Source organism: Silurus aristotelis (assembly GCF_946808225.1).
Source record: "Silurus aristotelis genome assembly, chromosome: 8".
In the NCBI taxonomy this organism is placed as follows: domain Eukaryota; kingdom Metazoa; phylum Chordata; class Actinopteri; order Siluriformes; family Siluridae; genus Silurus; species Silurus aristotelis.
The window spans coordinates 19,631,779-19,655,281 of record NC_139581.1 but is presented as its reverse complement, the minus strand read 5'-3'; the positions used below and the strand labels follow the sequence as shown (position 1 = coordinate 19,655,281).

General features: G+C 38.5%; 1 protein-coding gene across 1 annotated transcript; it reads right to left on the bottom strand.

Moving 5' to 3' along the window:
- Positions 1 to 1,232: 1,232 nt before the first annotated feature.
- On the bottom strand, positions 1,233 to 22,902 carry LOC310730507 (uncharacterized protein). Its single transcript, XM_083549533.1, has 45 exons — positions 22,817 to 22,902; positions 22,339 to 22,554; positions 22,008 to 22,186; positions 21,823 to 21,925; positions 21,186 to 21,344; positions 20,934 to 21,096; positions 19,692 to 19,795; positions 19,429 to 19,608; positions 19,070 to 19,276; positions 18,126 to 18,305; positions 17,805 to 17,996; positions 17,546 to 17,695; positions 17,333 to 17,436; positions 15,264 to 15,466; positions 14,582 to 14,802; positions 14,239 to 14,385; positions 13,935 to 14,099; positions 12,967 to 13,118; positions 12,715 to 12,883; positions 12,234 to 12,342; positions 12,012 to 12,151; positions 11,806 to 11,931; positions 11,508 to 11,687; positions 10,397 to 10,621; positions 10,184 to 10,310; positions 9,892 to 10,091; positions 9,593 to 9,805; positions 9,340 to 9,485; positions 8,670 to 8,797; positions 8,320 to 8,467; positions 8,044 to 8,176; positions 7,718 to 7,873; positions 7,500 to 7,626; positions 6,919 to 7,130; positions 6,160 to 6,322; positions 5,999 to 6,072; positions 5,730 to 5,890; positions 5,530 to 5,620; positions 5,312 to 5,448; positions 4,995 to 5,226; positions 4,426 to 4,761; positions 3,875 to 3,972; positions 3,694 to 3,800; positions 3,504 to 3,605; positions 1,233 to 2,889 (listed from the first exon to the last, which is right to left on the bottom strand). Exons 4-44 carry the CDS (start codon positions 21,878 to 21,880, stop codon positions 3,515 to 3,517), a joined length of 6,414 nt encoding a protein of 2,137 aa, XP_083405659.1. The 5' UTR covers positions 21,881 to 21,925; positions 22,008 to 22,186; positions 22,339 to 22,554; positions 22,817 to 22,902; the 3' UTR covers positions 1,233 to 2,889; positions 3,504 to 3,514.
- Positions 22,903 to 23,503: the final 601 nt, after the last annotated feature.

Here is a 23,503-nt window from a genome sequence, read left to right as displayed (position 1 = left end):
TGTTATTTAAAAATAAAATAAAAAATCAAATTAATTTTTTTATTATATTGAATGAATTGAGTCATCAATAAAATGAACAAAAACTGAAATGATTGAATAAAATTAATCACATGGAAAAGTGTAATTAAATAGCTTACATTTGTTAGACACTAGCTGGGTAATACAGATGTAAGTGTGTGTGTATGTGTGTGTGTGTGTGTTGTTTTCAGCCTCCTGCCTTCAGGAGGAAGGTACCAGAGACTCCACAAAACTTTCAAACAGCCTTATCCATCAGGGTGTCGGGATGCTGAACTCTGTCCTCTCCCACCTACTACTGAACTCCAGAAGAAATCTACAGCTCACCCCATACTACATCATTGCACATAAGACACTTTGTACTCTCTGAAGAATTCTGCACAATGGACATGTTTACAAACACCTATTTAAATAATAACCATTATGTGTACAAATTCTTTAAATCTGACACTGTTGCACTTTCACACATCACACAATCTTATTGTACTACTGTCATAACGCTGCTATGTGTCTTGCACCTATCAAATGCCTTTGTACTCAGAAGTTCAGTATGTTCACATATACTAGGATGTTAATTGTACCTTACACATTCAGATACAAAAGAATCCCTAGCACTAGCATTAGCCGCTAGCCACTTCCTGGTTAGCGGATTCTTTAGTATTTACATGCATGCGCAAAACAAATCGTATTTCCGGTACAGGGTGAGTAGCCACAGTGACACTGCTACTAACTCTATTTTTATTAACCTGGCATTGTTGTGTAGGTTTTCAAGTTTAATAATAATTATTAAAATAATTAATTAATAATAATAATAATGCACTCAAAGTGCGAGGTGGAGACTAAACAAACCTACGGTCCACCACTTAATACGTTCCTGACGGAACTCCTATATTCCACACATTAAAAAGACCCTAACCCGGAAAAGAATTTGGTACGAATAAAAAAATAAATAATTACATATACATTTTAGTATCTATTTAGAGTATCTTTTCAAGGAAAAATACTACAGAAATTAAAATTAGATGTATTTTAGTCAATGTGCAGCAGTATAGATTTTTTTGTCCTCTAAATAACTCGCCATACAGCCGTTATTGTCAAAATAGCTAACAAAAACAAAGTGATAACAGCTGTACGTTATTTACCCGTGCTAAGCCACATGTCCTATTCATGTTCATGTTTTTGTCTACTTGACAGGACCATACAAATTTGGGTATCTTGTATTAGATTTGTATTAAAATTTAATTAAATAAATTAATGCATTAATACATAAAAAAAAAACCCATAATATAACATTCTTCAATATAACAGAAAAACATCCGCAAATGTTACAGGGAAAGACTAAAACACACACATTTTTATTTAAGTTGCTAATATGAAAGGTAAAAGCTTGCGATCCTACTACTTTTCTACTGTACATATCTGTTCTTATTTATTAGATTTTTCTGTCTTTCTGTCTTATATTCACCAGCATGCTGTGTAAATTTTATTTATTTATAATCACGCTTTGGCTTTTTGTCTGTGAAGATCACGGTGGGTAAATGCTGTTAGTCCACTAAAAGCTCTTGCTAGCAAAACACATTCTAATAAATGTCACACTTTGATCACTTTGTTGAGCAGTTGATAATCTAGAATGATTCTTCTAGAATAGAAAGTACACAAGAAACAATAAAGTGCTAACATTGAATTGCATATGACAAATTTATATCTGCAACAAACATGAACACAACGTAGGGAAAAAATCCAAAGAGGTGGTAGAAAAGGAAAAAATCAGCATGTATTCAGACTCCAAGTGTGAAAAAGTTCTTTATACTCTTGTCGGCACCATCCAAATCTTCAAAATGTTTTTGAAAATAACCAGACTACAAAACAGATGTCTGTTTTAAATATGTGTGAAAGAGAAACATTTAGGAAAGACATTTAGAAGTTTACAAACTGACAGTATATCAAAAAGTATAAAAACGTATAATGCTTCCATTTAAAAATGGAAATAAAAGGAAACGTTCATTTTCTAAGTCACGGTATAAATTTATGTCAATGTTTTAAACTAAACATTTCTTTGTGCAACGTTTTTCTGGTTTTATACAAACTGTAGATGACAGAATAATGCCAAAGGGGTTGTACTACATTACCCATCAGGCCCAGGACATCACATGTCCTAACCTCTATCACCTGTGTCACATTTCACTCTGATACGTCTCAGTTTGTATTCACCACTGGCAGACTTCTTGTGTTTGTGCCATAATTTTAGTCCAGTCTGTTTAATAAAATTTGTGTATTTCTGCACTTGCATCTTATGCCTCTAAAACATCCCTGACACTGGAGTTTGTTACTGCTTGAATGCATCATGCCACTAAATCACACATCATATACTTTAGAATTGTAAATTTCCTATAAATGTTTTTTTAAGATTCTCAATAATTTTTTTTACTCAAATTGTGTTAAAAAAAAAAAAGGATGGTGATATAACTGTTATTCAGTATAATAATAATTGCTTTGAAATTTCAGACCAGAGGTACAAAGTAAGATAGAAAACTAAATCGTCATCGCAAAATGTGTTATATCATAGTACTCTAGGTCTTCTCTATAAAACCACCTGAAGCCACTGTGTCCCTTTCTTCAGCAGCTTGATCCATGTGTTTGCTGTGTTGTTTATTTCTGGGGAAAGGCTCGATGAGCAGTCCCTGAATGTCAGCTGGTTTAATTGTGTTTGTTCATGGACTGGTCATCTGGACTTGTTAGTTCTGTAGTTTGAGATGGGCTTTCTTTCTGACACACATTTCTCCTTGCAGCACTAGAGTTAGACAGCCTGTCTCTCATTTCCTTCAGTCTCTGCATCACTGTGTCCTGCTGACACGTTAGCATTGATGCTTGCTCCTGCAATTAAAGTCAAGTAAACATTCACTAAACATGACAAAGTGAGCAGAGGGCAGACTTTAGACAGAGGCAAGTGAAGGGAAAGTAAAAGAAAGAACAAAAGGCTATGAGATACAGTATCTTGCCAATCATCAAAGCCAACTAGGTGGTAGAGCCAAAAATAGCAAAGCACAACTGTAAGACTGAATGCTAACAGGGTGACTCAGCATAAAGGCACATGCACTACACATGAACAACATGAAGTGGAAGTGGCAGACTGTAGATTTTTTTTTTAATGAGTTTATGGAAGTAGTTTCTGGATCATTTTAAAACAAACTGTATTTGCAATTAAAATGTATTTTTGAGAAGGCTGATGACGCCAGTAAATATAAATACACTTCCCCAGCACAAGCTTACAGGCACAAATACAAATGATAATATACAATATGAATTTTCATTTGAACGGTGTCACAATTTGTACATCCATAAACAGAAATCCACCCGACTTGTTTTAAAAATAGTCGCAACTTCATTAAGCTGTCCTACTGTATATAACCAGCAAATCTGCCATATGTGGAAGAAGGAGCTTTATGAATGAAATATATCAATATAAAAGGTGCCAGTATGTACAGTACTAGTAAAAACATCAAATCCTACCTTCTGCAGATCTGTTTACTGGAGTTAGGGTTTGTTCATGAAGCAAATGCTCAAGTTTGAAGTACTTATACTTCTGCAATCTATGATTGGATCCAAAACATTACCATATAGATATTTGTTCATGATAATGCAATATATATTAGATAAGTAAGAATTAATAAAACAAACCTTTCAGCTAATAAAATTGGTGAGAATTGAGTTGCTGGTGGAACTTTAACACTGAGGAAATCCTCCACGATTGTTCCGAAGGAGACATGTGAGTTCTCCTCCTTAATCTGTAAGCATGCCGAGAATCATTACAAAGGTCTAGAGGTGTCTGGAGAGTGTTGACAATGTTGAGTGATGTTACCATGAATTCTTGCTGAGTGAAAGAGAGCTGGAATAACTGCATACTCAGGGCAGATATAGCTGAGTGTAAAGCACCCAGGAAGTTTTGAGGAGCAGCAACTGGAATTATAAGCAGGATTTGTAAGTGTTTAAGCTGACAGTCAAGTTATTTATTATATATTATTTGCTGAAATGTTTTAATTATAAAGCTATTCATTTTAAAACAGTAAAAAGAAGGAAATGAAGATACATTCCGTTTTTAAGTTTTTTTTAAGGTAATTTTAAGGTAAGATTGTAATTTTGAATATTTTGTAAATGTTTTGTTTTTGTCCCATAAATTATAATTACTTTGTAAAAAACTGGGATCTTAAAATAATTTGTTTACTTGAAATAGTTTGGAAATTCACTGAAATTCTGGAGAAATTATTAATTATTTTAACCCGATTGTGAAACGAATGTAAAATTCCCAAACTCGAAATACTTCTATACTCTAGGCTTCAGTATCAGTATTGCTATTTGAAAGTGAACACACATATGGGATATCTGGTCATTTTGTGATCTCTGTGTACACACCTGAGCTAATGTAGGCCATAGAGTGTAAAAGAACCGAGATAAATTCGCCAGCATTTTGAAGCTTGTGCTCGAGGATATACAAGATCTGGTTAGATGTGTCGTAGTAAAATTCCTTGTTGAAGTAATCCAGCGGAGAATTGGTGCGTGTGATTGGAAGAGCCTTAGCCAGTAACAGCATAACATTTGGGAACGAGCAGTCTCGGCTAAGGAACCGTACAACATGGCAGCCAAACAGGAACACTGCAAAGTGCCCTGGAGAGAGGTTGTCAAGGGCAAAAGGGATCAACTGCTCTGGTGCCAATTCTGCTTGGTCATCAGGAATTGGTGAAGGAGAACCTGGAAGATACGAAACAAAAAAGTTTTGCCTTCTCCAGAACTTGTGAGATTTAACAAGTAGCAGAAAAACATTTAGCAAAAAAACATTTATTAGTTAAAGAAAGTACACTATTGTAAAAATGTACAGGCATCAAAATTTTACATTGTGGTTCCCATGGCAACAGTGCTTTGCTATTTTGTAGTTTTGAAGTAAGCAAATACAATATTTCATTAAGTGACCACTTTAATCATACTTGTATCTTTCTGTGCTGTGGAACTTTGGCTGAGTTTCTGCAGAGACTGCTGTATGTCCTGCAAAGTTCTGGTGAGAGGTGTGAGCCCAGCCAGCTTGGCCAGATCTTCTTCACTCACACATGCTGCTGTGCTCAAAGGGAGCGCTGAAACACACTTTCTCCCACCCGGGCCTGAAAAAGATGCTTCTGTATCTGGCCGCGCTTTAAGTTCACTCATTTCAGTTGACGAGTTCTATGGGTCGCAGACAGACTGATCAGAATTTAATGCCTAATGCAAATCATAATGAATGGAAAATATATGTTGCACTGTAGCTAACCTGGGTGTTACAGGTGTGGACTTGACTCTCTCTGCTTTCTCTGTGCTGCTGCCGCTGCCACGCCTCTCTATTCAGTCTAATCAACACAGCCTCTAAAGACTTCAGCAAAGCCTCCATCAAGCCCAACGATGATTCCACTGTGACACGCACATGCACACAAATACTGACGCCTGACCTCTTACCAGTTGCACATCAGTCATTAATCTATAAAGACATACCAGGATTTGATTCCCTCTTGGTTTCTGCGTTACTGTCTATCAATTTCTTCCACTGGATCAGTTTTGAGGGCTCCATGTTCTCCAAAATATCCTAAAACCAATCACAGTGAAATTAAAACGCCATTGCACTGACAAATCAACAAAAAAAAAAAAACATTTTAATTGCATTCATATTGTTTAACTGAACGAATTGCTCTCACCCGCAGTGTGTCAGTCTGCTGACAGATATTCCTGTAAAACTCCTGTGTATCTTTGCGGTGCTTAGCCAGCTGTGATGCAAGATGCAAATTCTGGTCCTCTAATTTGTCATACAGTGTCTTCACATTGAACCCTTCCAGCTCCGTTAATATATTGTTGAATCCTTGAGGTGCCGTTTTAATACAGGTTGAAAAAAAGTCATAAGTATAAATCTTATTTGGATAATAGATTAGGGTTAATTAAATGAGTGGTGTACAGTAAGTCACGTCACCTTTGCACACAGCAGGTTCTTCTTCTTCTGCACCCTCACCCACTCCCCTGAGACCCAGGAAAGTACTATCCATACTATTGGACAGGAACAACAAGAAAAATGCATTATTTAGTGTTCACAAATCAGTCGAGGCCATACAGTTACCTTGACAGAAGACTCACCACTCTCCATTATAAACGTACGCTACAGGAACAGTAGGTTCTCCCAAGCTGCGCCATTTAGGCTTAGGTGTGCCCTTCGCAATGAGGTTGGCATGGTTAGGTCTCAGAAGCAGGGCAGACAGAGTCAAGATAACTATGAGTAGTACCATCAGTGCCAATACACCTGTAGATAAAAATACCCGACAAATTTCACTGAGGATTACATCACTCAATAGACAACACATACAGTACATTAAAAGGTTTTGATCCACCCTTGATACATTTTTCATGTTAATGGTGATCGCATTGTTTTTTTAAATATATTTGTTTGGGCCAAAATATGTTATACACAAAGCCATAAACTCTTTGCTCAATTGTATTGTATCTATGAAAAGTGATCCAAGGAAGGAACAGTGGTGAACCGGCGACAGGGTCATGAACGAGAACGGCGGCAACGTTTTTTTTTAACCTTCCAGCCAGCTGGTTGCACTCTAGGTGACCACCTAGTTTACATATGCATAGAAACGGTGCAGTAAGGACTTTGCATTACTTAAATATGCATATGTCATTGTTTTTCTAAAAACTTCTGTCACCCAGACAAATTTCTTGTGTGTAAAAAAAAAAAAGTTTGACTCTGATTCTAAATTTAGAGTCTATATGTACCAAGGCTAAGGCTTTACATGTAATTTTGATAAACCATGCACACACACACATACACACACACACACACACACACACACACACACACACACACACACACACACACACACACACACACACCTCCAATGGTACCCCAGTCAGGCAGCAGGTTAAGGCGCTGTTGTTTGACTATCCCGTGTCGCACCAACTGTGCTGGAGAGGTTGGTTGGAAGGCAGCTGTAGTTGGATCACACTCCGTGCCCTCCTTTTTTACCACAACAATCAGGCTCCAGTCTGGGACTGCATTGTCCAGGAACACATACTTTCCCGGCTCCATGAATACATGTGCAAATCTAAATAAAAATAAATAAATAATTGCAAGTAATTTAAACTGTTGAAGTCTACAAGACCAGTTTTAAACTTAGACAGATGTCCAGTATGAGCATATTGGAAAATTGAAGTCTTTATTAATACAGCAGCAGTTTTTAGAAGATGAAGAATTAAAAGGATTAAAGGCATAAACATAAAAAAATAAAAATAAATAAAAAAAAAGCATCTGGATGAATAAGGCAGGTCTGGGGAAAACCCACAAAATAGATATAAAGTTTGAGATTATGTATATGACCCTAATCCAATACTCAATAATTTACATTTTATAAAATAAAAAGAGATGCTCTTGATTTGGAAAGCAACATGAATAAAACAGGACAGTTTGATCATACCTGGTGGAATTAAATTGGGATTGTTTGACAAGGCGTTCTAGTTGTCTAAATGCACCAAAGTCCCAGGTTGGGTTACTGCTGAACAAATGGTTCTTTTGATAGACTGGAAAATGGCTGAAGAGGCGGTCTGGATTCATAATCAATAGAGTGACTTAACACAATATATACACAGTCCTTCATAAATACTTAGGAAGAACCTGTTTGTAAAAATACCCTACCTGTGTAATTGAGGGTGATCTGAAAGATGAGCATGTCATTGGGTGAAAGACAGGCTATGGGGTTAGGAATGCGAGGTAAAGGTCCTGAGATTAGTAATTCTAGCTCATGGGTGTGTCGTCGTATCCTTGGATTTCCTTCCACAATTTCAATTGGCTCTGTTAAGAGATATGATGAGATATAAACTATCAGACAATGTATATTACTTATACCTACAAACAGATGAATGCGTTATTAGTGGTTGATAATACCATATTTACATTCAAGCGTGAAAGATGCAGATTTGGGGAGTAAAAAATAACAAAGTGAATTTTCTATTTGTGTGTACCAGATAAAAAGATATCCATAAGCACAGGATCCTTTAAAATCCAACCAAACACACCATCTGGAGAAAACTGAACAAAATGGATCTTTCCAAAGTTGCTGATATGACTGTCAGGCCCCAGTACATTCATCATTTTCTAAAAAGAGAAATGACTTGAACCATACATCTGACAACGGCAGAAATGAATTTGGCCTCCAATATGTATTTGTAACTTGGCACTTTTAGGGAAAGATAAAAAGAATCTACACAACTATACACACATACACACACAGTACTCACTCTGCTCCAGATCCTACTTTCATCCATCGCTTTGATCCTGAGCACCAGCTGTCCATTTGGAGCCAGTCTGGCAGCAAGCACAGGCAGTTCAGACAAGCATGAGGAGTTACACAGCTCCTCCGCAGAGACGTACATCTCACAATGACATCTGCCAAGAAACAGACAAATCTCTATTCGAATCTGCATACACACTGACATATACTGTAAAGGCATATCATAAACCCATTCACCCCTGAAAACTCAATCAATTGTCATGTAATTATGTTGATGATCATGCAATACATTGGTGTATTGAATTGTGCTATATTTAATCTAACCACACTCGTCTACAACTACTTTAGTGCACTCACATGCCCAGGCTTGCATCCAGACTCCCACCATGAGGTCCACAAGTAATGTTGCATGAGTGTTTAGAGGGACTAACACAGTCTTGTGTTGAAGCCAGTCTCACTTGCCCGGTTCCACAGCGTTTACTCACCTTTACAGACCACAAACTTTCATCATGACTTTTGATATTGATTTATAAAATAAGGCACTCATTCAGATGTTTTATAGCTTCTGGCTTACTATTCATCATATGTATCTAAAGCATATATTGCTTAAAGACACATCACATATACACTCATAGTCACTTATAAAGGATATATCTTATTATACAATATGTTAACATGGGACACTATATTTTGCTCATATAAGTAAACCATAAAAACCCTGAAGATTAGTTTAAATCTAAAATCTATACACTGTGACCTATTTTACAAAATCATAATCTACAACAGTGCCATGATTGTGTAACAACAATCTGGTTATTTGCTGTCTTTCTGTGTCATGTCCCATTCATTTGGGCCAATTTTATCTGCCTCATGTTTAACTGACACTGTTGCATTTATAGGCGTTTGTTTCCTGGAAAAATTTAATTGTGTTGGTAGATCACATACACACAAAGCAAATCCTGGGTAAACTAAATGGACAGTGGCTGAACAATGATTACTAAACCTATCTGAGTGAGCAATTTCCTACCTCAGGTTGACAGTCTAGATCACTGTCAGCACTGGAACTTTTCAAGTCAAGTTCATCGTAGAAGACATATCCAGCTACACACACGCAGGAGCCATCAGAATTCTGGAATGCCCGATTTTTGCCTATGCACATGCATGAGGATGCCCCTAGACAAATAAGAAACATATCCATAATTATGTATACGTACAATGGTGCTATTACAGAATTTGTTGTATGCTGTAGTGTCACACTTCACTAGTATTAATGAGGGGACCTTGTGATGAGATGGAAGAGCTGCCACATGGGAAACAGGCTTTTTGAGCATAAAGGTGATTGTATGTGCCTGAAGGGCAAGGGAGGCATTCCTCAAGCAGCTCAGCCTTGGTGCTGTTGCCATAGCTGCCTGGTGGGCATGCAAGAGGATTGTCTGATCCCCTTGGACAATAATAGCCAACTGGACATGGCTGACTACTGGGGTCGTCAGTACCTGAGGGGCAGGTCATTATAAGATGTTTGCTTTCATTATAGTTTTACTTTTACCTACATCTTATATACATGTTTACTAAAACTGACCTGGAGGACAGTGATAGCCTGAGGGGCATGCAAGGCACCGGAGGTGATGGGAACCACTAGGCCGGTATGTTCCTGCCTCACACATTATGCAGCTGATCTCCTGAGAAACTCTTAGACCGCTGGCATTATGGGGCATAAAACCACCACCACAAGACAGCATGGTTGAGGCGTTAGCTGGGCAGTAATAAGGGTATGTACACCTGATAACAAAATGAATTCAAAATGTAAATACAAAACGTTTTGTTTGTAACTCTTAGATGTTCCACTTTCTTACAGCATATTTTTTGCATACATTCGCTGTGGTGTGTTGTAGGTGTGTGAGCCTTCAGGGCAGTGATATCCTGCAGGGCATGGAGTGGGCTCTCCAGTTTGTGGCCTGCAATAAGAGCCTGCTCTGCACAAAACTTCCACCACTGATCCTGTTAAAAGACAAGTTTAATATACATATAGTGCCTCGAGATGTTATACTTTATATAAATTCAAAACAAAGAACATCAGTACCCACCTATAGGGCACTGGTAAGAGGCTCTGCAAGGAATTCCTACAGTGTTAGGCTGACCTGTGAGGCGAGGGTCAGGGCAATATTTACCAGCAGCACAGAGTTGGCACTGGCTTGAAGCATTTGCCCCAGGTTGTGTTCTGAAGGTGCCTGCAGGGCAGAGAACTGGCAAGCCTGTGCCACTGCACCAATAGCCAGGGGGGCACGGAAAGTTGGTGAAATCAGTCAGACCTAAAAACAATGGATAGGTGAGTTCTGAGAAAGAAATTAGATTAGACTGACCTAACACAAGAGTTGTGCACTTAGGGAAATGTTGGATTAAAAATAGAGATATGTCATAGTTATGTGCACGTCTGACCTTATGCACATTGTTTTTGTGATATTGATTTGAGAGCAGAACCCCCCAAAAATATCACTAATTGCTAAAGGCAGACCTAAGCATACAATTTGGGCTGCACTTTTTGCAAATACAGCAATGAGACACTGCCTTATTTCCTAATAAAATTACTTACATCACATGCACACATTCTGATTTCATGACCTTTACTCCATGGCTTCATTAGGTTTTAGAGCTCAATTATAAAAAAAACAAAAAAAAAAACAGAATGTGCTGTATTATATAAACCAAATAAATAAATAATTGCAATATATCATATGATATATGATATCATTCTTTATCCTTAATTTCATTACAACGTGCAATAACAGCATCTCATTTAATTGTGTTTCAATTTTGGATAAATCAGATTTAAATCTTTTATATAGTTATTTACACCGATCAGACATAACATTATGATCTTATGACCATCTTATGACCAGTGAAGTTAATAACATTGATTATCTCTTCATCATGGCACCTGTTAGTGAGTGGGATTTATTAGGTAGCAAGTGCCAATTTTGTCCTCAAGTTAAAATGTTCCTGGTCTGCAGTGGTCAGTATCTATCAAAAGTGGTCTAGGGAAGAAACAGTGGTGAACCGGCGACAGGGTCATGGGTGGCCAAGGCTCATCGATGCAGGTGGGGAGTGAAAGCTGAAGGATGTTATGCCTGATTGGTGGTCATAAAGTTATGCCTGATCAGTGTATAGTAATAATACTGAAGAAATTGTATATCTGACCTGTAGCATTGCAGAAGGTTCCGGCAGGACACTGAAGACAGTCTCCTTTGCTTCCAGCACCAGAAGTAGGCCTGTAGGTAAACTGAGGACACTTTCTTGGCCCAGGTCTACCCTCAGACTCGTAATCAATTATACCATCACAGTAATGGCCCTCAGGACACATATACAGCTCAGGATCACCTAATATGGGAGTGGTAGATTTTGAAGATTTATTCATATACATTTTAGTTGAATCCTCCTAGTATGTAAGCTTCCAATATGTAATTAGCCATTAAACATTCTGAGATGTTCTTTTTACCCTCTTTGCACCAGTGCCTGGGTGGGCAAGGGAGACAATCATGTATGCTGCCTCCTCCTGGGGTTTTCTTTATGGTATTAGCAGGGCAGGCTTGAGGTTTCTCTGTGCCCTTTGGGCAGTAGAATCCTGTCAGTACAAATATGTTTACATGGTTGATCATATTGAGTGCTATTAGTTTAAGTTGCACTGTGTCTGGAATGACCTACCAGCAGGACAGGGTCCAGCGCACTGCACCCCCCATTTACACTGGCTGGTGTAAGACATGACTGTGCCCTGTGGGGTAAAATCTGAGCTGCCTGAGATACACAAAAACCCCGCTGCACACAGATCTCTTATCTGACCACCCCTATAAAAACAAAAGGCCTTTCTATTACATTTCTCTTCAAATGCTGCATAAAAGGATGCATTTTAATCGGTAAACACAGAACCTGCAAAATCTTCCTGGTGGGCAGGCCAAGCACTCTCTCTCATTCTGTAGACCTCCAACATCAGGGGGAGTGTAGGTGCCATTGGGGCATGGCTGAGGAACCATAGTGCCTGCATATATACATTTAAACCATTACAATACCACATGCATATAATCTGAATATGTAATTTGGTCCAGTATACATTAAAAAGGCTTTTAATTTTAAATAATTCATCTAAGATTTAAAGCAATTTAAAAGTTTTTACTTCCTGAAGACTCGGATGGATCCTAAAGATGTTTAGTGGATAACCTACAAGGATTGATGCTGTTATGGTGAATGTGCAAGTTATTTTACATTTATATTCGTGCCTGGACCTGCACTATTTGCTTTTACTATATTTATATCACATATAGAGTTAATCTATGTAGGAATCAGTTTGAGCTGAACGGCATAAAAGGTTGTATTATTTACTCTATATTGTGTGTGTCTTTTTGACATATACCTGCTGGGCAATAGGAGTGAGAGGGACAAGGTGAGGGGTCTCCTTCAATGGCTTCTTCACAGTAGTAGCCTGGGCGACATGGAAAGCAGGCCTCTGAGCCGGGGTTGGGCTGATATTGTCCTGTGGGACAAGGCAAGGCCACAGGAGAGCCCAGGGGACAGTAGTGACCCTGAAAGGATGCAGCTTGTCAGTGTTTATTTATTAAGCTCTGATTATTATGAGACAGGGCCTAGATGAATTTACAGGTTTAACCTTGGGGCAGATGAAAGCATTAGGAGTAGTTGAGGAGAAATCCTCAGGGCAGTAGAAGCCAGCAGAACAGGGGCCACTGGGAGCACTAAGACCCCCACTGGAACAGTAGTGTCCTGCTTGACAGGGTAAACAGCTGTCTATGGAATAGCCTCCTATTGAAAGAAATATTTGCTTTAATTAATTTGTTTTTGGCTATTTGCTAAAATTATCCAGGTATTTGTTAAATCTATTTCTTTATACTTGACTTCTGAAAATTCTTTCTGTCACATACATCTATAATATATATTCATTAAAAACTTGGCATGCTTTAAAATAAAGCTACTCTTACATAAGTACACTAAATACATTTACCAATTTTGGTTTTTAGGAGCTGGCAAAACATTTTTGAAGTTCTGCTTTTTAGTCTAAAAATTCTTTAAATTATGCAAATGGACATCAAAAGTCTGACGATTTACACCTGCCTCCTGTTGACTTAGTTATCTTCACCAAATTACTGGTGAGTTTACAAAGAGATGTTTTTGCTGCTATTAGCCAGGTTTGTGCTTAGCAGTCAATTTTAATCTTTGTGTTGGGGGTCCATTAAAAGGTTCATAAAAAGATCTTCGTCTGCTGACATATTACAGGAGATAAATGACAGTTACATAAAGAAACCTAAATAAAACACTCTGGACTGTAGTACTGTAAAGTTAGTATGATCTAAAGTAGTAAAGGGTGTGTTCAATGACAGTGCGCTATTTAAATATGTGCTTTGTTTTTACACTTTGGGAAACTCATCCTGATCATTGCTACCTGTAAATATATAAAAATAGCTGATCTTAATCCAGAAAATGCTCTATGTCCTTTATTGTTTTGATTTCATAAATGTTCAGGTTGCTAATAAGTAAGAAAACTCTAAAGAAATTGTACAACTGCTTTATCAAATCTCTAAAATTTTACTAAGGATACACTAGTGATGAGCTTTTACACACCAGTGAGATTGCGAATGGTGCCTGCAGGGCAGGGCAAAGGTCTGAGGGTTCCTGAAGGGCAGAAGTGTCCTTGTGGGCAGGGACCGTTTCTCGTCAGGCTGGAGGTGTTAAAGGGGGCAGGGTATGAAGAACCACTTTGGCAAAAATATCCTTCCTGGCACTGGCCTAAGGCATATAATAAAACCAAATTTCTAAAATAACATTTGGGAAATATTGTTTATATACAGTACAAATATTATTATGGATTTTAAAATATTTGAGGCAACAAGGTGTGAGAAATGTGGTGGTAGGAGTGCAAGCAGACCTTGTGGCTCAGAGGATCCAGGTGTGCTGCAGTAGAGTCCAGGTGGACAGGGCACACAGGCAGATGCTGACTGAGCCCTGATAACCTTGCCCAGAGTGCCTATAGGGCATGGCAGTGCCAAAGCAGTGCCAGTAGGACAGAAATGACCTAATGTAAAAAAAAAATTAATAAAAACAATAAACATAAAACTGTATGAGCATAAACAATAGCCTATAAAACGCTCAAATAACCAAATCAAGTATTTGGCAATTCAATGGTTGGGTAATTTTACCCTTATTAGCAAAGAAAACGGTATGATAAGAATAATAGTCAAATGCACTATACCATAGAGTGCTCTAGATACCTTTAGGGCACAGGGTGGGTTCTTGAGTAGCTGAGTAAGGGCACATGGTACCAGATGGACAGGGAAGACAATTAGAAGCTCCAGAGGCACTACTGTAGGTGCCAGGCTCACATGGAATTTCCACTGGTGTACCGATGGGACAACTGTAGCCACTGGGGCAAATATAACCCTCCTGTTTATCAACTGGACGGGCACTCCGACTGCCCTTAAGGCATACATACCTGAGCATGAAAAAACATCTCTAACAAAATGTTTCTTACAAAATGGAAGATGAATTGTCAATCATTAATGAAAACAAAAGTCTATAAAACACATTAAGAAAGTGCAAGTTGCTTTTCTCTACAAAAAGGTCATGTTATTTCACACATCCTATCATCAAACAAAAAAGCAGAGCCTGTACTGGTGAAGAATGCACTGCATTATAAAAGCAAATGCATTTTCATTTGGCATATGTATTGTATGTCTCGTGGTTATGCAAGCAATACATTTAAACTATACATGCTGCTTCCATTTCACATTGTAGAAGAGCAAAATAATGGCTGGAGAACTAAAGTGTAACACACCAACTCCACCCCCCATCCATTAGTATCAGAAAAGTGCATAGAGAATGTCAGACTCAAATGGATGTGGGTGTATTTTGGTCAGGTTTCCATTCACAGCTCATAGAATATTGGAATATTACCCAGCATCACAAAGCAAAGCATTAGAGGCATTGGCCATTGCAAGCTGTTCACAAAAGTAGCCTGGTGGGCAAGACTGGCAATCCTCCACTGTCCTTAACCCTGGCGAGCTTGAGAATGTGCCAGGAGGGCATGGAAGAGGGTAGCCAGTACCAGCAGGGCAGTAGTAACCAGTAGGGCACATGTTATTACCAGTGGAGTTCATCTGATAATGAAAGAAGCATGGAGTGAGCAAAAAAGCTAATTAAAACTAGCCATATATATATATATATATACAGTGAGGAAAATAAGTATTTGAACACCCTGCTATTTTGCAAGAAATCATGGAGGGGTCTGAAATTGTCATCGTAGGTGCATGTCCACTGTGAGAGACATAATCTAAAAAAAAAATCCAGAAATCACAATGTATGATTTTTTTTAACTATTAATTTGTATGACACAGCTGCAAATAAGTATTTGAACACCTGTCTATCAGCTAAAATTCTGACCCTCAAAGACCTGTTAGTCTGCCTTTAAAATGTCCACCTCCACTACATTTATTATCCTAAATTAGATGCACCTGTTTGAGGTCGTTAGCTGCATAAAGACACCTGTCCACCCCATACAATCAGTAAGAATCCAACTACTAACATGGCCAAGACCAAAGAGCTGTCCAAAGACACTAGAGACAAAATTGTACACCTCCACAAGGCTGGAAAGGGCTACGGGGAAATTGCCAAGCAGCTTGGTGAAAGAAGGTCCACTGTTGAAGCAATCATTAGAAAATGGAAGAAGCTAAACATGACTGTCAATCTCCCCCGGACTGGGGCTCCATGCAAGATCTCACCTCGTGGGGTCTCAATGATCCTAAGGAAGGTGAGAAATCAGCCCAGAACTACATGGGAGGAGCTGGTCAATGACCTGAAAAGAGCTGGGACCACCGTTTCCAAGGTTACTGTTGGTAATACACTAGAACGTCATGGTTTGAAATCATGCATGGCAAGGAAGGTTCCCCTGCTTAAACCAGCACATGTCCGGGCACGTCTTAAGTTTGCCAATGACCATTTGGATGATCCAGAGGAGTCATGGGAGAAAGTCATGTGGTCAGATGAGACCAAAATAGAACTTTTGGGTCATAATTCCACTAAACGTGTTTGGAGGAAGAAGAATGATGAGTACCATCCCAAGAACACCATCCCTACTGTGAAGCATGGGGGTGGTAGCATCATGCTTTGGGGGTGTTTTTCTGCACATGGGACAGGGCGACTGCACTGTTTTAAGAAAAGGATGACCAGGGCCATATATTGCGAGATTTTGGGGAACAACCTCCTTTACTCAGTTAGAGCATTGAAGATGGGTCGAGGCTGGGTCTTCCAACATGACAATGACCCGAAGCACACAGCCAGGATAACCAAGGAGTGGCTCTGTGAGAAGCATATCAAGGTTCTGGCGTGGCCTAGCCAGTCTCCAGACCTAAACCCAATAGAGAATCTTTGGAGGGAGCTCATACTCCGTCAGGCCAGAAACCTGACTGATCTAGAGAAGATCTGTGTGGAGGAATGGGCCAAAATCCCTCCTGCAGTGTGTGCAAACCTGGTGAAAAACTACAGGAAATGTTTCACCTGTGTAATTGCAAACAAAGGCTACTGTACCAAATATTAACATTGACTTTCTCAGGTGTTCAAATTCTTATTTGCAGCTGTATCATAAAAATAAATAGTTAAAAAATCATACATTGTGATTTCTGGATTTTTTTTTTAGATTATGTCTCTCACAGCGAACATGCACCTACGATGACAATTTCAGACCCCTCCATGATTTCTAAGTGGGAGAACTTGCAAAATAGCAGGGTGTTCAAATACTTATTTTCCTCACTGTATATATATATATATATATATATATATATATATATATATATATATATATATATATATATATATATATATTTATATATATATACACACACACACACACACACACACACACACACACACACACACACACACACACACACATATTGTTTACATTATTTTCTAAAATAAAAACATAAGACATTAAACAAACATAATATTTAATCTTGATGTGCCTCTACCTTGTATCCGGTAGCATTAGGAGTGATGGCTCCTGAAGAACAATAATAACCCTCCTGGCAGTGCCCTGTAGGCTCAGAAAGCCCAGGCAGGCTACAAAACATACCTATATAAAGATAAGGAGAGAGACTTATATCTAAATACTAATAAATGCAAATCTCTAAAATACTTATTATAAAGACACTAGAATAGAATATAAGTGGTGGATATGTAACCTGAAGGGCATAGTAAGCAATCCCCTTCATTTGAGGCTCCAATCTGAGGTTGCACTGTCCCTTGAGGACAGGGAAATTCTGTATCCATTGCAGTTTCAAGGGGACAATAAAATCCACGGGGACAAGGAATCGGCACCACTACTCCATTCCCTACATTATAAATACATATTTAATGTTGCTATAAGGATGCTGTATTATTATTATTATTATTATTATTATTATTATTATTAAGGAACTAATAAAAATATGAACATCCCACCCTGACAGAAGTAGCCTGCTGGGCATGGTTCACAGTTATCTCTTTCACTGTTCCCCATGACTGAGCTAAATGTCCCTGGATCACAGGCTATGGGTTTGTTTGTGCCAGCTGGGCAATAAAAGCCTGCTGGGCAGAGTCTCTGCTCTGGGTTACTAGATCCCCAGTCACAGTAGTAGCCTGGAGAACAGTCACCTGAAAGGCACGGCAAAAAAATGTGTTTAATTTTTATTCATTCTGTCTTCACACATTCTTTTCAGAATATTCAATTCAGAACAATGCTATTATTGTTATGTGAATGTGTTTGGAAGTTCTGAACAGTACCCTCCCTGACTCCTAGCTGGCAGTACACCCCCGGTGGACAAAGAGCTCCTGTGTTGTTGTCAGTGGGGTTGGGAACTGTGGCACCCAGAAAGCAGAGAAATCCAGGGACACAGGGGCCAGAGGGCTGAACAAGTGCATGTGCACCACAGAAATAGCCCACTGGACAGACTATGCACTCATCTAACCACAAAAACAGAATTCCAATGTCATAGCCAAGCCTAAATATCATCTAAATATCAATACCAGTCAACATAAAGGATCCATTTTTCTTCCATTAACAAGCATAATCGGTTCGTACAGAAGTGGCATTTTGCTGATTTGCTTAGACATTAGACATTTTTAGTTAGAAATAATAATCCCATAAATTTGCAATAAAAAAGCCGCTCAGTATTTTTAACCAGAGTGTAGACCTGAATTGTCATATTGTATAAAGAAATGAAAATCTTTCCACAGGCTCCTGCTGTGGACGTATGGTTAATAAAATATGAAGTGAACTTTACTGCAGTAACATCAAGTCATCTCTGATTATTTTATAAAGCATCATTTTTCATTATTAAGAATTTGTAAATGTTATTATGTGGCCTTACAAACGAAACAATTAGGCTTCTAAAATATTTACATAGCACCTTTGGTTGTATTGTTTCTGATGATGCAATTTCTCTTCCTCATCACTTTATAACTGCTGAGAAATTATTTTACTGTACACGTTAAATAATAATCTACATTAAAACATCATGCATTTAAATGATTAGTTTTTTTAGGTAGAAATGGTTTAAAGTTAAAACCTTATTTATACAATTTAAATAAATCATTGTCTGAGGTACAACCTTATTCAAAAACCAAAACGATATTTCTTGAATTCAAATGCAGATTTAAAGTCCTAACCCAACCCATGTTTTTATGCTAAACCACTTCACCTTTATGCATCTTCACCTTCTCTTTACCTGCTGATGTAAGGCCTTGAGTATTACTGTATGTGCCTCTGGGGCAAGGGACAGGCCTGCCTAGCTGTGATCCATTAGGACAGTAATAGCCCTCTGGACAGATCAATGGATTGCTGCTGGCATTAGATTTGTGTGTGGAAGAGGGGCAGTGGAATCCAGGAAGACAGGGTTTACACACTCTCTGGCCTTTCTTAACCTGGAACATCCCTGTGGATGAATCATATACAGGAAAGTTTACACAAAAAATAAATCCCTAGAAGTTCAAGAATTATTAATGTCCTGCTTTTAAGCTCCAGTGGATGATTTCTTATAGCAGTGAAGTCTTAAGCTCAACCTGCAAAGGTATAATGAAGCATTACCTTCAGGGCAAGGCACACAGTCCTCTGCACCCTTTCCACCACTTTCGGAAAGATAAGTGCCCACTGGGCAAGGGGTGGGCACAGCGCTGCCAGTCTCACAGTAGAAACCTGGAGGACAAATATCACCAAACACTGCAAACACAGGGGCTGCGGTAGGCGATCCCTCATTGCAGTAAAAACCTGCCAGAATCAACAAGGACTTAGTATATTTAACGTCTGCAGCATAATTTAGGCAAGAAAAACCAACATTTTAAAAATCTAACCTGGCAGGCAAGGTCCGCTAACTGCAGTCAGGCCTGCTTTTGAACAGAAGAACCCTGGAGAACAACTCTGGCACTGCCCTAGTTCTGTCAAGCCACTCTGCACACTGCACACAGGCAAAATCAGATCATTATGGTTACAAAATTAGATCTGCTTCTGCACTTTACATACATCGAGTATAATGTCAGAGGTTTTTACTTCCATGTAGACAATAGAAAATGGTGTGGCATAGCACAATGCATTCATTGATTCAGTCTTTACTCATCAGGGTCAGGTTTGTATGAGTTATGGGAAAAAAAATGTTTAATAAAAATTTTATTCATTTTTGAGTGATAGAATGTAGTAATGTGAGCCATCCACCCCAAAACAATTAAAATAGTGGACAATCCAATTTGATAGCATTGATAAAAAAAAAAAAAATGTTAATTGTACAAACCACACATTGTAAATAAATGCCAGATAAGATGCAGACCGAAATATTGTATGCGTGCACAATTAAGAGATATAAGTATTTTCTAAGTGTTATATTTAAGTGTGACCAAGCAATTTTTTGAAAAATCTGAAAATGTTGGTGAAGAAAGAGAGCATTTTGAAACAAGAATGAAGAGAACCATCCGGATTAATGTAGACGTACCTGCTTATAGATACATTTAGACACTACAGTTAAGTAGTGAATGACATTTTGTATTTGTATCTAAATAAATTTCTTATTAAAATATCTGAATTTATTTGCATATTCTCTATAACTTTATAATATTCAAGTTTGTTATTTTCCTTCCAAAGCTTATTTGAACCCTTACATCTGCATAATCTTAGTCCATTTTTCTTGATATATTTGTTATGGCTGCCAAATTCACACAGTGACTTCTTTAAATCTCCTTCAAGTCAACTTCTGTTGAGGTCCCATACGAGGGAAATATCAAGGTCCGTGACGTCGGAGTGACGTGGGGCCGCCTTCCCGTGGGCTCACCACCTGCAGGAGGGACCGTAAGGGACGGTGCTATGAGGATTGGGCAGCAGTCGGAGGCGGGGGCCTGTTTAGACTGCTGCCCCCGCGACCCGAATTCCGGATAAGCGGGAGAAAATGAATGAATGAATGAATATGAAACTGCTGTTCAGTTGCATTTAGGATATATAGAATACACATTTGCATTCTATTCGTGTTGTTGAGGAAATCCCCAAAGTATGAAAACATTTACAAACAACTGTGTCTACATTTTCTGTCATTATATACAAGCATGTACCTGAATGTGCCTTTGGGGCAGGGTGTTGCAGTTAAGCTTCCAGTAAGACAGTAGAATCCAGGTGGACATTGCATTCCTGTCACATTGTCTACAGGAGATGGCAGAGATGCTCCTCCAAAACACAAGAAGCCAGCCACACATAGACCAGTGGGTGAAATGTTACCTACAAAGACACAAATGCATAAAACCTTTTAACAGATGACTCGGATGACCTTTACATGCTGGATAAATAGAACATACATTATTTTCTACCTGCTCCTAAACAGTAAGCGCCTGGATCACAGAAAGTACACTCAGATGATTCAGTTAAGCCAGACTGGTTTCCATACGTCCCTGCTGGGCATGGTTGCTCAATAGTAGACCGCAGAGGACAATAAAACCCAGGCTTGCATGGGACTGGGTATGTCATACCTATACATACAATCACACACAGTCATAATCTCTTCACAAACTGTTACATGTGTAACAATGCTCCTCCACACATACATTCTATGGACAAAAATATCCGTAAAATCTACATCATACAAAGTCAGTATCATTCTATGGACAAAAATATCTGTAAAATCTACATTAGAATAATTCTAGAATGATTGTCCAGATAAAACATTCCAAACAACCTTCAAAAACCTCAAAACCTCAAACATAGGTTGCAAGAAATTACAATGTAAAATAAAAACAATCAAATTGTGTACATTTTCATTTTACATCTTATGTTGAAAGTGAGGAAATGTACCATTTTTGCAATTTCAGATTTAATGGCTGCAACACGTCACAAAAAAGTTAACATAGGCAACAAATTGCTGGAAAAGTGATTGTTAAATTTTTTTTTTTTAAAAGCTGGCGCAACATGTTCCAACTAATGATCTTCTGTTCATGGAATTCCACTTACCTTCATGAGGGCAGGAAAAACCAGCAGGGCACATCTCACACCTCCGTTGGCCCCCCATGCGCTGGTAGCTACCGACAGGGCATGCTCTGCCAGTGACACTTCCCTGTAAAATTGGTAGATTACTAATGGTAATGAATACCATAAAAATATCCTGCACCTTTTCAGACTTTGTAATATTTTTTCACCTCTTCACAGTAGTAACCTGCTGTGCATTTATGCTCTGCAGGCTGCGATGAGTTCTGCCCTACAGGACAGTAATATCCCTCAGAACACAATCCACTGGGTTTAGTTAGACCTTTTTGAGCACAGAAATGTCCAGATGGGCAGAATAGACAGTCCTCTATGCTAACTCCTCCAGCAGAGTCTAATATATGAACACAAAATAAAATGTATGAAAACCACAAAGAGGTCTATTAAATAACACAAGAGTGCTGCCACTGACATAATATAGCATTTAAGTGTTAAAATGGATTGCAAATATCACTGAAAATCACACGTTCAAAAGCATTAGCTTACCTCTGAATGTGCCTGGCAAGCATTGCAGGGGTAAGTCTGTGCCTCTGGGACAGTAATGTCCAGGAGGACAGGTTGTAGCATAAGGATCTGAGGAGCCTTTAGGGCAGTAGAAACCAGCAGGACAAAAGCCAACAGGTTCATGAAGGCCGGTCTGATTACAGTGAGAGCCCGCATTACAGAGCTGGGGTAAAAATGACCCTACAGGGCAATAAAAACCTGCAGAGGACATTCATTACATTTTAGTAAAAACAGAAGTGCCATAAATGAATTCTCTAAGGTCATTGTTATATTTCTAACTACGGGGACATACACAGTGTATTTATATACACACATATGTGTGTTTATATATATATATATATATATATATATATATATATATATATATATATATATATATATATAGTGTGTGTGTGTGTGTGTGTGTGTGTGTGTGTGTGTGTGTGTGTGTGTGTGTGCGTGTGTGTGTCAGTGTTATTACCTATAGGGCAAATATCTCCTGTGAAGTCACTGCATACAGCTTGTGTGTCTTCTGGAGCTGATTCTGAATTAAGTTCACTCAGCTCTAAATCTGAGAAAAGCCTTGGATTCAAACTCATGCAGTTTCTTCATTTTTGGCAAAAAGTAAACAAGCAATTTGGTTATATTTCAACTACAACACATGATTTTGACTGTTTTGGGCATAATATTATACCTTTGCTATTAGATGTGCAGGCAGTGTTGTGTCTCTGAGCACAAAGATGATACTCTCTGCGGCTGGACTCTGGCAAGAGGTTACAGAAGCATGCCAGCTGAACAGCTTTGGCATTTGGTTCTGCAGAATCTGCACCACCTGTGCAGTAGTGCCCAGGAGAGCAAAAACCTAAAACCAATAAAACTAACCTTATTCTTATCTTCTATTTTGTATCACAGAGAATGTTTATCGTGTGTATCAATAGACCAGGTTATTTCATGCAATGTTCATTAAGGGTGCAGTTTGTAATGCGCCTAGATCTATAGTAAGAACAACTCCAGAATTATTGACATTTATAATGAAAATTATCAGAAAATAACATAGAAAATTATTTTGCAAACCTATTGCAAGCCCCTAAATACCCAGGAAGCGCTAGTCTTAATAATTATGTCTAACTGTTTAGTTTGCAATTAATAACTGTTACCACTGAAGAAT